The sequence below is a fragment of the Hirundo rustica genome, chromosome 4, assembly GCF_015227805.2.
Source record: "Hirundo rustica isolate bHirRus1 chromosome 4, bHirRus1.pri.v3, whole genome shotgun sequence".
NCBI lineage: Eukaryota > Metazoa > Chordata > Aves > Passeriformes > Hirundinidae > Hirundo > Hirundo rustica.
This window is the reverse complement of record NC_053453.1, coordinates 73,987,276-74,003,479: the sequence shown is the minus strand read 5'-3', so window position 1 is coordinate 74,003,479 and position 16,204 is coordinate 73,987,276. Positions and strand designations below refer to the sequence as shown.

Here is a 16,204-nt window from a genome sequence, read left to right as displayed (position 1 = left end):
CCTGATCCTCCTCATCCTCACTGACCACACCTGGGGTTGTAGAGCCCCTCTTCATCCTCAGTGACCACACCTGGGACTGCCCCGATCCTCCTCATCCTCACTGACCACACCTGGAGCTGTCCCGATCCTCCTCATCCTCACTGACCACACCTGGAGCTGTCCCGATCCTCCTCACCCTCACTGACCACACCTGGAGCTGTCCCGATCCTCCTCACCCTCACTGACCACACCTGGAGCTGTCCCATCCCTCCTCATCCTCACTGACCACACCTGGAGCTGTCCCGATCCTCCTCACCCTCACTGACCACACCTGGAGCTGTCCCGATCCTCCTCATCCTCACTGACCATACCTGGAGCTGCCCTGATCCTCCTCATCCTCACTGACCACACCTGGAGCTGTCCCGATCCTCCTCACCCTCACTGACCACACCTGGAGCTGTCCCATCCCTCCTCATCCTCACTGACCACACCTGGAGCTGTCCCGATCCTCCTCACCCTCACTGACCACACCTGGAGCTGTCCTGATCCTCCTCATCCTCACTGACCATACCTGGAGCTGCCCTGATCCTCCTCACCCTCACTGACCACACCTGGAGCTGTCCTGATCCTCCTCATCCTCACTGACCACACCTGGAGCTGTCCCGATCCTCCTCATCCTCACTGACCACACCTGGAGCTGCTTCACCCCTCCTCATCCTCACTGACCACACCTGAAACTGTCCCGATCCTCCTCACCCTCACTGACCACACCTGGAGCTGTCCCATCCCTCCTCACCCTCACTGACCACACCTGGAGCTGTCCAGCCCCTCCTCACCCTCACTGACCACACCTGGGGCTGTCCCGATCCTCCTCACCCTCACTGACCACACCTGGAGCTGTCCCGATCCTCCTCATCCTCACTGACCACACCTGGGGCTGTCCCGATCCTCCTCACCCTCACTGACCACACCTGGAGCTGTTCCATCCCTCCTCACCCTCACTGCCCACACCTGGAGCTGTCCCATCCCTCCTCACCCTCACTGACCACACCTGGAGCTGTCCCATCCCTCCTCATCCTCACTGACCACACCTGGAGCTGTCCCGATCCTCCTCATCCTCACTGACCACACCTGGAGCTGTCCTGATCCTCCTCATCCTCACTGACCACACCTGGAGCTGTCCTGATCCTCCTCATCCTCACTGACCACACCTGGAGCTGTCCCCCCCTCCTCACCCTCACTGACCACACCTGGAGCTGTCCAGCCCCTCCTCACCCTCACTGACCACACCTGGAGCTGTCCAGCCCCTCCTCACCCTCACTGACCACACCTGGAGCTGTCCAGCCCCTCCTCACCCTCACTGACCACACCTGGGGCTGTCCTGGACACTGATTTACGCAGGAATTTCACAAAATCCCACTCTGAGTCTCGCCCAAGAAGCCGAGCAAACCTGGCTGCTTTTCACATTAAACCTGAAGCGGACTAAAATGAAAAAAAAATAAGAGAATCGATCGGGATTACAGCGGACACGGCCGTGAAGTTACCCGGATGCGGCCGATATGGCAAAGGTGAAAACACGGACCGAATTTTCCCAGAGTCCGGAATGGACTCGGAAAAAGGGAAAACCCGGAAGGGATTTTTTTTTTCCCCCGGAATGGTGTCACTTGGCATTTGGGAAAAAAATTACTGCATTTCTCCTGGAATATGGAATGGAGTCACTCAGCAAAAGGAAAGCCTGGACCAAATTCTTCCCAGAATACAGCATGGAGTCCCATGGCATTTGGGAAAAACCATATTTGATTTCTCCCGGAATTTGGGAATGGAGTCACCTGGCAAGGGGGTATACCCGGACTGGATTTCTTTCGGAATATGGAAGGAGTCACCCAACATGGGGGAATACCTAGACTGGATTTCTCCTGGAATACAGAACGGAGTCACCCGGAATGGGCGAAAACAATACATAATGGGCTAAAACCCAGACTGGATTTTTCCAGAATACAGAACAGTGGAAACCGAGGGGGTTTGATCCCGGTCTTTTGTACAGAGGTGTACAGCAGACACGATGTTCCTAAACCAAGAAGACCAAATTGCTCCAGCAGTGCTTGCTTCTCCCACATTCAAACACTCGACCGTCGCTGGAACAGCCCAGGTGCGGTACGAGGCTGGACTGTTGGTGCTCATGGCTCCAACAATCGCTGGGTGCTTCTCCAGGGATGCACAGAGGTGCAGAAGGCTGTGCACACCCGAGGCTCCAGCCTGGCTTTTCAGATAAAGGAAGAGGCTGATAAGAGGCGAATCCTGCAGGTGGGATAAGTCCTTGTCATGCCTCCCTTACACAGCGACACAGCAGTGAAAATTCCTCTCTGAAGTGCTGGGACATTCATGCCTTGGATGAGGAAATTCACCTCGTCTGATGGGCCATGACACTGGGTATGGATTTCTTAACTTCCCAAAGGCTCCTTAGATCTCATCCTGACCATCAGCATTAGGATTTATTTTATTTGCAAGGACACTCAGTAATCAGGAGCCCTGCTCTTGAAGCAGTCAATGCCCTTTTGGAGCTATTTGGACATTAGAAGTGTCATGGCAGCTATCAGGAGCTAGCGGCTTTTATCCGAGGGACACTGCAGGGTGACGCTCAGCAGGCAGCGTGTTTGGACACGCAAACACTGCACCTTTCAGACTGAGCCATCCCTTCACCTGAGCCCATTTTCTAGGCTCTTACAGACTTCTGCCTGCTCTGCAGGCAAAGCTTAAAATATTAAGAGGTAATACTGCTCCTAACTGAGCGCCCAGGCTCTCACAGCGGTCATTACCAAAAGCCGTTTCAGCTGCACGCTGCTTCACTAACTTCCACCTGGCAGATCTAGTTCCCGTTTAACCTCCAGTGTCCTTTTGCACTTTGCTCAGGTAGTTTCATTCTCTCTATTTTATGGCAATTTATGGCTTAACAGTCTTTTCCCTTCCTCCCTTCTATCGGGCAGTCACCACACAAGCCAGTAACGGGAAGGGAACATCACTAAATTTAAACTATTGCTGAGAGCCACTGCCACAGCCAAAACGCTGAGTCATTTGTACCCTTCTGTTCTGAAGTCCCTGTAGATATCCACCCCCCCGTGACGATTCATGACAGTTCTCACTGTCCCTGCTGCCTCTGAAGACCTCGGAGCACTAAGAACTGACGAGCTGCGCTCCCTCTGACAGAGCCAGGCAGTGTGAGCAGGTTCCCATCACCTGCCCAGAGGGGTTGCAGCTGGGACCTCTCCACAAGACCAGCTCTGATGGGCTCCAGACAACGCCTCTGGAAGCCTCCCGTGGGCTGTCTCCTTCCCATGGCTCAGAGAAGCCGGGTGGAGGCTGCACAGAGGTACCTGGCACAGGTATGGGAGCGCCTGCTGTGCTCACATGAGCTGCGTGTGGACACTTTAGCCTCATACTGCTCCCCGCAGAAGGCACACGCGAAGTGATCTGCATTAAAGACCAAAGGCGCGGCAGTGAAAACCCCTCGCTCCTTTTCTCCCAGCCCCCTCCGTGCCGGGAGGAGGCGCTGGGCAGCTCCGAGTTTCACTTTCTGTGCCTACTCCGGGCCGAGCGAGAAATGAAAACTGCACGGCGGGGCGGGCGCTGCTGCTGCCGCTGCCTGACGCTCCGGGGCCGCCCCGCTCCGCTCCGCCCGCTGCCCTCCTGCTGCCGCGGCTGAGCCGACCCCGCCGTGCATCCTGAGCCCCGCCGTCCGTCCCGAGCCCCGCCGTCCGTCCCGGACCCCGCCGTGCATCCCGAGCCCCGCCGTCCGTCCCGAGCCCCGCCGTGCATCCCGGACCCCGCCGTGCATCCCGAGCCCCGCCGTCCGTCCCGGCCCCCGCCGTCCGTCCCGGACCCCGCCGCGCATCCCGGACACCGCCGCGCATCCCGGACCCCGCCGTGCTTCCCGAGCCCCGCCGTGCGTCCCGGACCCCGCCGTCCGTCCCGGACCCCGCCGCGCATCCCGGACACCGCCGCGCATCCCGGACCCCCGGATGAGCGGCTCCTCCGCTGCCGCTTCTCAGCAGAGCGCTGTGAGCCTGAGGTCCGGCTCGGAGCGCTGCTGCTCCGGCGGGAATCGGTAAGAAGCGGATTTTTTTTTTTTTTTTTTTGCTGGTTTGTGAGATTGGATGCCGGAGGCTCAGGGTGTCGGGAGGGAAGGGAATAATTCGGGGGTTAAGGGGGAAGTCTCCTTTCGGTCGCATCCCAGAGAAGTCGTGGGGGTGACGCGCTCTTAGGTGGATGGCCACACTGAGTCTCTGCTGGACCCCTTCGAGGAGCACCTCAGGGGGACCACAGACACATGGAATAGTTTGGGTTGGAAGGGAGCTTGAAGATCACCTGGTTCCAACCCCCGTGCCGAGGGCAAGGATCCCTCAGCACTAGAACAGATCAGATCCCTTGCACTAGAACGGATTGCTCAGAGCCCCATCCAGCCTGGCCTCCCCAGCTGCCCTGGCATCATCTGCACCCCAAGATTCCCAAGAAGGAGAAGGGACCACAAGTGCCAGAGGCGGGAGCGAAGGGACAATTCGGGGTTTGTCACGAGATGCCCGTGTCTTGGGAGGGCAGATGGACGCTGCAGCAGGCCAGGGTTAAAGGGAGCTGGGCTGGCTGAGGGAGAGGAGCGTGAGGGTAGATGATTATGGGATGGAGGGAATCCCTGCTCCCCGTTCTCTGCCCGGTGCTGGTGCCAGCCACGTGCGCTGAGGTACCGAGTCCTGCCCCAGACGTGCAAAGGAAACCGAGCAGCAACGCCGCTCCTCCAGAGAGAGGAGGAACGGGGGCAGGAGGAGAGCCTGCTGCTCAGTTCCCTGCCTCGCTCACCAGCTGTTTTCCATCCTTGTGCAGGGAAAAGGAGGCCAAGTGCCAGCCTTTGGAACGCTGCATTCCTGGTAGCCCAGACGAGGTGGTTCCAAGGGTTGGGAAGTTCTGTTTGCGTTCCTGCTCCCACAACAGGATCTCTGATTGTGGTGACTGGGAGACAATTTCATGGAGCCAGAGATACAAATCCTCCTGTATCCCCCTGCCCTAATATCCCTAAGACCTTTCCACCTTTTCCTCAAGTCACCCAAAGCCATTCAGCCCTGTGCTTGCTCTTTAATCCCACTCTTAGTCCTCCCTTTCCTGACAAAACCCGTGTCTTGCAGTTTGTTTTGTCCCCAGTACATCCCGAGCTGTTGTTTTGCTACCTCTGTGCTGCCTGCCCCTCTCCTTTCTGTCTTTTTTTACACCCCCACTGCCTGTGAGCATCCCTTACCTTCTGGCTGATTCCACACCAGCCCGAGATGGGCTCCCACTCCAGCTCAGCTTTCGGAAACCTGAACGCCTCGTTGAATCATCTCCAGGAAAACAGAGAGTCTGTGTCCAGGCTCTGTTTTGGCAAGGGAGAAATCAGATGAAATTTATCTTTTCCTGAGTAGCTGTTCTAATCACCTGGGTAGCTGTTTTGGGTATAAAAAGTAATGTTCTTGAATCTGTCTTTCCAAGTTTCTTCCCCCAAAAAAAACTTCTCAGCAAATCCGACAATATTTGGTGATTCTTAGTGTGTGACGCTTAGAGTTCAAAAGTGAGCAGTCAAAACACAGTTGGAAATAAGGATACTTAAGCTTAAAGGTAATAATCAGGGGGGAAAAAAATCCATTTCTACCTTCTCTTCAGTAACTTTGATATTTGACACTATTACGCATAGTTAACCCAAAACCATGCTTTTATAGCAAATATTTTATCTTTTTAAAATGAAAGGTAGAACCAGGATTTTGCTTCTTTCCCTTTCTTAGTAGCTTTTCTTCATTCTTTCAGTGCTTGGCCTTAGGTTGATTTTACGCACGATTTAATATTTGTAGGATAATAACTTCTGAGCTTTTTTTTTTTTTTTTTTCCCTGGATCTCCACACCCCCTCCCCTTCCCAGGGAATATCTGCTATTTTCTGATTCTCTCTCCACGTTGGCAGCGGCCTTTTAGAAAGCTTCATCCTTGCGAAGTTGCGTTTGAGCTTTTATCGGATCATTTTGTGTATTTTTATTTTGCTTTAGTGGCTGAGTCACGGGAGACTGTCAGAGTAGTGGCCTGTTGAATGCTCCTTTAAAAATCGAGGCATTACTTGTTCTCTTGCATGAACAGTTACTTTGCCTGTGATCACTTGAAGGAACAGAAAAAGAAACTGATATGTTGGTGCTCAAATGTCTTTCAAAATTACGGTCCAAAGTGCCACAGCAGCGCTGTGACTCAGGCACTTGAAACCAGCGCAGGGAGCCAGCAGAGAAACCAAACTTATCTTGCTTGTCTGGTCAGAAGAGAAGGTGAAACTTGACCTTTTCAATACTTGGGCTACTCTTTTTTTTTTTTTTTTGATAAAATACTGATTCTTCTAAACGGAGCAGTTTTGCAGCATCTGCTTTTGGGCAGTTTTAATCATCTTATTTACCAAATCTTTCCGAACAGGGATCTGTGGAGTTCCTTGGCTAGGTGGAGCTGTTTCCTTGGAACCAAAGGCTCATTTATTTATTTAGCCACAAGAGGAAGACAGGACGAGCAATTGTCGTCAGACTCCGTTTCTGTTCCCTTGGCAATAGCCTGCACACCTCACCCCCCGTGTTAATTCAAATATCCCACACGCTGTCACAGTAATCTCACTGATTTTATTGATATTCCGGGCTGGATGGGGCCCTGAGCAACCTGATCTCATGGGCGACGCTGTGGCAGAGGGTTGAAAGTAGATGATCTTTGAGGTTCCTTTCCAACCTAAACCATAAAATGATATTTTTTTTTTTTTTTTTTAATTTCACCTTTTTCGTAATGAAAATGTCTCTGCAGTCCTTCTCTCCTTGAGCAATACTGGTGGATGGGACAAAGAAGTGGACGTCAAGAAAACAGCAAGAAACCAGAAGTGGCACTAAACGAGACCATGGAGGCAGAAATTGAAGTACAAAATAACAAAGAGGAAACCGAAGAGATGAAGGCCAAAAACCAGAAGCTGGCATCAGTCTTTGGTGTGGCAGACTTAAAAAATGGTAATGAAGTTTTGCCTATTCTTCACGGTCATATTTTCTATTTCTCGTGCCTGCTGTCCTGTTCTCTGTCCACAGGCTCAATTTTCTCCTATTCCTGACCTCTTTGCTGAGGAATATACAGATTCTCATTTTGCCTTGCCAAGTAACCATTTCGAGGTTTTTCTTAGAATGGAACACATGAAGATCTCAGAGCTTTTTTCTCAGTTTCTAAGTCCTCAAATTGGCCACTGCAGCCAAAACCTCCTAGTTCTGGCTCTGGCTCTTTGCAAACACAGCGAGCATTGTTGGATTTGCTGAACCATGGGCGGCGCCTTGGTTGTTCTCCTCACACAGGCAGTTTTTGCCTCCTGTTCTATTTTATGTTTAGGTGAGTTCTGAGGACTGAAAATAGAGGAACTGGGAGAAATCTGAGCATCGTTAGCCAGGTTTACTCGGATTTTTTTTCTGTCGCTTGCCAAACAAAACCAAATGTTCTCTGCTTGAGCGACAGAAGAAGAGATTGAACACTTTTTCAGGTCTGACCAAGACGCTGGGCTTATTACACTGAGTGCCTGAATGTGCACAAGAAGAGTTTGCCACTTTCAGATAGTTTTCACTTTTTTTCCCCTTGTACCTACCCCCAGGCCTCACTTCCCCTTTCTCTCCCCCGCAGAAGCTATTGGACTGTACAACCTTGGCCAGAGCTGCTGTCTGAACTCCCTGCTCCAGGTGTTCCTCATGAACATTCGCTTCACCAGGATTCTCCGAAGGTACCCGGGGTATTTCCATTGCTGCACTGCTCTCTCTGCTCCTTTCTCCGTGTGGGATGGAAGGCTTGGATCCCCGAGGTGCTGTGGGGGTGCTTTTGGTCCCTCAGCAAGCTCCCTGCCTTGCTGTGTCAGTCATACACCCACAGGCCCTGCACAGGTAGCGGTTGCAGTGCTCAGGCTTGTTCATCATCTCCGGTTCGTGCCCTGAACTGAGTCTTTATGCCTTGTATCTCTCTTTTCCCTAGCAGGATGTAATTTTACTCCAGGTTTACTCACCAGGCCGTTAGAACAAAGGATGTGTGACGTGTAGCCACATCCACTATTAATTTTGTCACTTGAAGCATGTAGACATAAACTTACCCTAACCCCTGGCCTCTGACACAGAAGAGTGTTACAGATCATGAATAGCCAGCAGTACTTTGTTTTGCTTGATTGTTGCCCCTGCCTGTTTTGAGGAGGATTTGGGGCTTCTGTCTCCCTCCTGACCACACTCGTAACTGGTTTGATTTGTTTTTTATTTACTCACTTCACTGCAGATTTAATCATCTGCGTGGAACAATCCTATTCAGTCCTTTCTTATGTGCTCACTACTGAGCAGAGGGGAGAGAAGACAAGTTACAGACATGCAGAAGTGATAGGTGTCATAAATGGGCTAAATAACGTAGGCTGCAGGGTTAGCGTGCTTATTTGAAAAAAGAAAATCTTGTGGGCTGCAGTGAATTTCAGGAGAATTAAGAGTTCTGACATCACTGGTGCTGCTTCTTCCCCTGTCAGGATCACAGTGCCGCCGTCTCCCGCGCAGAGGAGGAGCGATGTCCCGTACCAAATGCTCCTGCTGTTGGAGAAGATGCAGTGTGGCAAGTGCAAAGCCGTGGGTCCCACAGACCTGGCTCGCTGCCTTTCGGAGCACAGAGTGAAACGTGAGCACCTCTGTCTGCGTCACCCAGCGCTCACAGCGGCACAGAGTCCCACATCTCCTTCGGGAGCTGAGAAATGCCAGGAGTTAGGCACACAGGGACACAGCGCTCCTTGCAGCTGCCTCCCAGCTGAGTGCAGTGCTGTGTCTTCATTGTGAAGAGAGGGAAAAAAGCAAAAAAAAAAAAAAAACCCCAGCCAAACCCTGCTGGATGTATTTGCTGATATCCAAAGGGTGGGAAGGCTCAGACTGCTGGAAGATTGAGCTGTGCAGGGCAGAGGGGACAGCTCATTGTTGGATTTGTCTTGCTGTACTGGCGTGGTGATAGTGAAATTGCTGCTGTTACTTGTTGGAAGGAAGGGATGGTGTGGAGAAGAGAGTGAGTTTGCACAGATCCCCCTCCTGCTCCTTCCTCTAAGGGCAGAGAGAAGAATTTGCAGGCTAGATCTCCCAACTGGTCAAAGTTCTAAAAGAGAGAGGTTTTAATGAGTGGCCAGTGACAATGGGATGCTGAGAGTCTGTCTGTGTGCACAAACACACGGGCTGTGACCAAATGCCCTCACCTTGGTCATATAAAAGCCCAAGCAGGATAGGGGAGGTGCCCTGACCTTTCTGAAAGAGGAACACAAACTCAGTATCCCTGTTTGCAGCATTTTCCTCCTGACTCTGAGTGGCTTTGCAGCCAGCCATCTCCCCTCCAGTTAAAGCGAGACAGGGATCAAGGGATTTGTTCTATCTGCTGTGTGAGACATATGGACAGGCCCTCCTGGCATTTTAATCTCAGCACTCACAGGAGAATTTTAGCCTGCACGGCGCAGGAGGGGATGGGGGAAGCTGGGCTGTGGAGTAATACAGGTGACAAAGAGAACTGAATCTTCCCTGGGTTGTTTCTGAGGAGGATTCAAAGGGGACTGTTCACAAGGGCATGGTAGGACACGTGACATAGAAGTGATAGGACAAGGGGTTGTGGCTTGAAACAGAGAGCTGGCTTGGATTAAATATTGGGGAGAATTTTTTTTTTCCTGTGGGAGTGGTGAGGCACTGATGCAGGAGGCCCAGAGAAGCTGTGCATGTCCCTGCAAATGTTCAAGGCCAGATTAGAAGGTGTTTGCTGGTCTAGTGGAAGGCGTCTTTGCCCGTATTCAAGGCTCCTTCTGACCCAAACCATTCCCTGATGCTGTGAGATGCAGCCCTCAGCTGAGTGAGCCACCTGAGCCCTCCTTTGGTGGGTGCTGAGCACCCTCTTGTCCCTGCACGTGGTGCCAAGGACAGGACTCCTGCAGTGGCTGCTGCAAACCCTCCTGTCCCTTCCCACTGCCTGCTCGGGCCAGGGGCAGAAATTGCAGCTTGTGGCCAGTGAAAGCTCTGCAGGGAGGAGCAAGGGACAGGAGACTGCATCTGAGGGGGGACAGCAAACCTCCCTCTGCCTTTTGTGGGAAACAGCTGACTGAGGCTGCGCTTTCTGTTCGTGCAGTGTTTGTGCAGCACGACGCCGCTCAGCTCTTTCTCACCCTCTGGAACCTGTTAAAGAAGCAGATGAAAAAACCAGAGCTGGTAAGGATGACTGAATTTCAGGTGACTGAAATGAACCTTTGCCCCCTTTTCGTGTGTGGTTTCCTCTGCTCCTTGAAGGATCCCATTCGCTGGCAATTGTCCCAAGTTAATTTTTTTAAAATCATCTTCTCTTTCATTGCATCTTTCAAATGGGACAGAGAATCTTTGTCTCATAAGCTTCCACATTTTGAATCACAGTGAGGTTTTGCTCATCCTGCTCTCAGGGCATGCCAGTCTCCATTCTAACGGGAGAGCTGATTAATAACTAAAAGATTGATATTTTTGCAGCATTCTATTTATTTATATTTAATTTGTTTTTTCCCCCAAATTTCAGTAAGCACTTCTTGGTGTATCTTGACACAGCTTTTCCATTCTTTGACATCAGCCACGTGGATTTCATTAGAATTAGTCACCGATTAGTACCTGATGTGTACAACAGCTCCTCCCATGGGGCTGGGAAGAGAAAAGTGACTCTTCCCTGACTGGCTGTCACAGTTTTATTAATACAGAAGACAGGCTTCTGATGCAGTTTCAAGAAAAACAGAACAATTCTACATCAAAACAGATATTTCACTCTCTGATCTTAGAGGCTGTGTCTGTTAGGGAATGAGGGGAAGGAGTTGCTCTCCTTTAAATTGTGGGAAGTGCCCTGTCCACGTAAGTCATTGTCACACCTTGGTTCCAACCTTAAAGCAATAACCCTGCTGGAAATGTGTCACCACACAGGCTTTCCCACCCACAGGGAAACAGCTCAGCTGTCTTCTTCATAAACCTTGCTTTGGCCTTTTTTATTTCACCCCTCCAGGTTGAAGAGCTGAGTGATTTGTACACCATCTGCATCCAGGAGCATCTGGCCTGTCAGAAATGCTCTTTTGAAATAAAGAACAGCAGCACCATGTTAACCCTTCCACTCCCAGTGCTGGATGCCAATTCTCACAGGCTGAAGACTCTGGTAAGTTTAGCAGCAGCACTGTTTCCTGAGGAGATGATTCCCCCCTGTTCATAGTGGGTTTTTCAAATGTCAGTGGACCACTGGACCTTATTGATTCTCTGACCACTTTATGCTATTTCAGCATAAAGGAGCTGCTTTGAAAACCTCTAAGGCTTTGAAGTCGGTATAAAAGACATTTCTCCATCAATACATTCTTTGTGGAATATGTGTACTCTCTTTTTTCCCCCCAGTTATTGCAATCACAGCAGCAGCTTGGAGAAATGAGGTACCTTTTGTTTCAGGCTGCTAGGTCCTTTCAGTCTTTTGTCCTTTGAATAAAACACGCCTTCTGTAACTCTGCTGTTTGCTTGAACCCTCTGGAACAATGCAGAAATAAAAATCCAGCTTGAAGGAATTCCGTTCATAGAAGTCTCTGTCTTCTTAGGAGGACTGTCTGCAATACTTCTTCCATCCAGAGGAGCTGAGTGGACAAAACATGTGTTTCTGTCACCAGTGTGGGAGGAAAACAACTTTCCTGCAGGTAACTGGAGGATTATTTCCCCATCTCTCACACCCAGAACTCCTTTGAGGACTGGGGAGGGTGGGGAAAGGACTCAACCATATCAGTTTAAGAGGAGAGCAATGACTCAGATTTGCCAGCACAGCCAGGTGTAAACCACAGGAACCTTTCCCCGTGTTAGGAAGGAGGTCCCATGTCACAAGGACGTGGAGTGAGAAGTGAAGCAGCCCCTGAGACGGCCAAGGCTGGGTGCTGGTGGCACTAAAGCTGAGCAGCTGGGCTCTCACAGCTCTGTTACGTGGATATTCCTTGTGTGCAGAGGCTACAAAGGTTTGGCATCTGCTGTCCCGTGGAATTGGCAAACACCCGCCGGAGCACCGGTGCTTCTCCATTCTACACGCGCTGTGTGGCAGTGGCTGTTCCACCCTGCCTCCCCAGGGGCTGTTCCCCGGGTTTCAATGGTGGTTTTTGTTGCTTTACAGAGCATGAAGCTCGTCCACCTGCCACAGACTCTGACCTTGCACCTGAAGCGCTTCTGCTTCGAACGATCCTCCCGCACGCACAAGCTCAGTCACCCCCTGCCTTTCCCACAAGAGCTGGATCTCAGGGAAGTCCTGACAGAAGATCAGTGCCTAGCAGATGACAGTGAAAAGGTCAGATGCTCCTGTTCAAAAAGAGCAGATTTTCTTCTCCTCTCTGCTCCGTTCTCATAAAAATTTAAGAGATCGCACCAACGCTTGTCTCAGCTCAAAGTGCCTGTCTTAAAAATTTGTGTCTCAGACTTGACCTGTGCGTGGTGCTGTCTCACATCCCATAGTTTTAACTGCTTCAGCCATTATTCAACATTCTGTGCTCAGATGAAATCACCAAAGGATAACTGGAGCTTCCTGCCTTCAGGCTTTGCAGATCTCACCTGTCCAAGACAGGGGAACTTCATTCCTGGGATTTCCCGTGCAGCATTTGTTGGCATTATTGGCCACAGAGTTTGGCATTGTTGGCCACACCAGCTTTGCCAGGTAGCTGAGATGGATCTGCCCCACTGTGGCTGTGTTTCTCTTTCTGGGAAACAGCGAGGGCAAATGTGGCAACAGCAGAAGTCAGCGCTGCAGCGTTGGCTGTGGTGGACCTCTGCGCTGCTCCTTTGCTGTCCTGCTGCCTTTTGTACAATCCTCTCCTCTCCAGGGAGCTGGCAGGCAGAACTCTGAGGTTAAGAGTCAAAAAAGGGCAGGATACTCAAGGCCAATCTGACCTTTCTTCCCTTACAAAATGCACGTCCTTGCTGCCCTGGCTGCTGCCTCTCCGCAGCCCGAGGCAGGTGAGAACTGCTGCGCTGAAATTTGCTCTTTGTGTCTCTCCGCAGGCTAGCTGGCAGTATGAGCTTTTTGCTGTGGTTGCTCACTCAGGATCAACCAGCTGTGGCCATTACTGTGCCTACATTCGCAGCCTCACAGAGCGTAAATGGTATTGCTTCAACGATTCCGAGGTTTGCCAGGTGAGCAGAGCAAGCTGCCTTTCCTTCCTGCCTCCCTGGATGCTCCAGACTGGCTGCTGACTAAAGAGAACCAGGAAAGGAAACTGAGGCTGCAGAGCTTTGTCCACTCTGACTCTCACTTCTGGACCAAACAAGGCCCTCAGGTTGTGTTTTGTGATTTGCAGAAGCGGCCACTTGCTGGGCATCCTACTGGATGTAACCCTACACCTGTTTAATGTATGCGTCCAGAACTGCTCTTCCTCCAAGAGTAAAAGCAATTAACCAATTTATTGGAAGGTGTTTAATTGCTGGAAGTGCCACTTGCAGCACTCTTCTGAGAGCTGCTGGGATGGTGTCAGAATGCCTCTGTCTATTAAGAGTTTTTACCGGTCTCCTCTCATGTGTTTTTCTCCTGCAGGTATCGTGGGATGATATTAAATGCACCTATGGACATTCCAACCTCTGCTGGTATGGAAATGCAACCCTGATTTCTCCTACTGCTGCTCTGGTCTTTGGAATGAGGGTGGCAAAGAGAGGGAAGACAAATTGGTTTGGGCTGCACGTTGCCCGGGGATGGGGAGTGGGGATGCAGGAGATTTGTCAGTCAGGATTTCTCCATGCACCATAAGAAAATGAGCTTACAGGAGGGGGGAAATGTCTCCTGTGAACTGTAGCACTGCCAGGAAATCTTGGGAACACTGGGGAGGACCAGCTTAGTTGACCTAAAGCTCAGAGAGCCGAGCAGGAGCAATCCTGGGATGTTGTTTGCAACCTAGATCTTCAAACATACCTTGTGCTTTGCTTTCTCTTTGCCTCCACAGGAGTGAAACAGCCTATCTCTTGTTTTACATGAAAAAACACCCTCAGCAGCCTTGTCCAGGAGTATCAGAATGTCTCTGAAAGCTGTGCATGGTCCATGGAGCTCAGCACCTCTGTGCAGTGTGGGCATATACAGATGTTTCACAAGAAGGATATTCAGCACTCAGAAACCTCGGTCTTCGCATTTATTTATGACAGAAGTGCAGCAGACACTCAGCTGGAGAAAAGATCTGGGAACTGTTGCAACTACCGACCATTTCTATCGTGTGTTTTTTTATATTTATGTGACTCTACATGTTCATTTCCTCTTTAAAAGATGGTGAAGTTAGTCCTTGTCTCTGCTGCCTGACCATTTTCCTTAATGCTGATGCCTGGATTCCAGCCCAGGGGGAGTGTTTGACCCAAAAGCCTGTGTGATGTTCCAGGGGGGTGTGGGGTATGACTGGAGAGCTGGGGGGGCCATCCAGAGATTCGCTTTGTCCTTCTATCACCATCTTATGTGCTGGGCAGGAGACCCCAAAAATCACCCCAGAAACACCTGGAGAAAGGATCAGAACCCTTCAGACACACACATCAGTGGCACAGGCTCCTTGATACCTCCCTGAAAATGAATCACTGCAGGCGCTGAGGTGTGTCAAGAATTGTTTTAAATCGGGAGCAGTTCTGGTTTCCAAGATGAGTTTGCATAAATTCCTGCAGGTGATTATTATTTCAGCAGGCTCATCAGGCTTTTAGATGCATTTTCTTCCCTGTAGAGGAAAATGCTCAGAGCAGCAGAGGTTCTGAAGCTGGTTAGAGATTTTGCACAACACAGGCTGTACGTGGTGAGATGCCTTCATGTGCTTGAACTTTTGGGATTTTTGGTGCTGTGGCTTTTCAAGAACTCGTGGCTTTAACTCTTGATGATCCTCTTGGACTGAGAATCCCAGCAGTTTGAGATCTGGAAGTGCCTTCAGCCTAATACACCCTATGACTGTATCTTTACAAAGGTGCTGTTTTTGTGGGACTGAGCGATTACAAAATTATATTAAAATTATATAAATTATATAAAACTAATGTAGATCTACTACCATTGATGTATAACCTAACTGCATTTCAGAAATGATGATGGAGTTCACAAATCATGTCCGTTTTCTGAAGGTAAACTGAGAAATCTTAGAGCATAGCTGTGAAATTACTGTGTTAGCAAGGTTATTCTGTTCAGCTCTGCATCTGTACTATTTATTCTGTGGTTTAAAAAAAAAAAAAAAATCCCAGTGTATTATTTGTCATCAGGGTGAGGAATTTTCAGCCTGTTCACCTTCAGGAATGCACTGCACTCTTTCTAAAGCATCTGGCAATGGGTGAGTAAGGAAACCAAGTTTCTGTTTGCTTTTCCAACACTTTGCCTCTGTGAAGGAGCTGAAAAAAGCTGCACTTTCAGGAACTGAGAAGTAAATAGGATAGGAGACTGACATTTCTAATTAGCTATAACTTGAAATTTAAAAATGTATCCTTATGAAAAATGCCTTAAATGCATCATAACCTTCCAGGAATGTATTTAAGAATCTTTTCAGTCAGTGAAAAAAAACCCAAAAAACCCATTTAGTTTCAATGAATGGTAATCAGTGTTCTTTTGAATAAAATATTATGGAATACACTCCTTAGAAAATCAGTCTTGTGGTTTGTTCTCGATCTGTTCTTCCCAAACACTGTGAATGCAGGTCAAGTATTCAGGGTAGAGCTGCTGCTGACGTTCATCTCCAAGAGCCAAGGAAAACCCCTCTAAACCTGGACACTTCACCCTTGTGCTGGAGGCACACTGAGTTTGTTTTCAGGTTTGCTGTCACCCGAAAGCTTAAATTTCTTCCACCTGGGAGAGAGGAGAGGGTGAGCAAACTGCAGGGCAGTGCAAAAACTCAGGTTTAAAAACTGCCCGAGCTGAGCTGCTTTTGCAAGAAGCGGCCTTGGCTGCCTCTGTGCCCGCAGCAAAGCCCAGCTTCGTGCTGGATAAAGTGTCCAAGGAGTTATTTTCATCCCAGGAGCCTCCTTTCACCCCAGTGCCTGGGCTGTGCTGCTGACCAGGCATAACACAGAGAGTGGTGGGAACCTCGCCCTGGGACTGCTGACAAAAACCAGCTCCCGGCATTTCTGCCAGAAACACTCTTCTACCAAAAAAAAAACCTGCTACAAAGGAGCTGGGATTATTTGTCCTGTGTTTGACCGATGGCAAGGGATTTGAAAAGCCAGA

At 50.1% G+C, this 16,204-nt stretch overlaps 1 protein-coding gene across 3 annotated transcripts; it reads left to right on the top strand.

The window, feature by feature from the left end:
* Positions 1-3,941: 3,941 nt before the first annotated feature.
* Positions 3,942-15,625, top strand: USP18 (ubiquitin specific peptidase 18). Of its 3 annotated transcripts, XM_040063435.2 has the most exons (11): positions 3,942-4,081; positions 6,818-7,014; positions 7,667-7,763; positions 8,538-8,683; positions 10,154-10,233; positions 11,039-11,185; positions 11,610-11,705; positions 12,167-12,337; positions 13,045-13,176; positions 13,574-13,623; positions 13,977-15,625. In XM_040063435.2, exons 1-11 carry the CDS (start codon positions 3,996-3,998, stop codon positions 14,053-14,055), a joined length of 1,281 nt encoding a protein of 426 aa, XP_039919369.1. In that variant the 5' UTR covers positions 3,942-3,995; the 3' UTR covers positions 14,056-15,625. The 3 variants fall into 3 exon arrangements, with proteins under 3 accessions (XP_039919369.1, XP_039919370.1, XP_039919371.1); XM_040063436.2 differs by lacking the exon at positions 12,167-12,337; XM_040063437.2 differs by lacking the exons at positions 11,610-11,705; positions 12,167-12,337.
* The last annotated feature ends 579 nt before the right edge of the window (positions 15,626-16,204 follow it).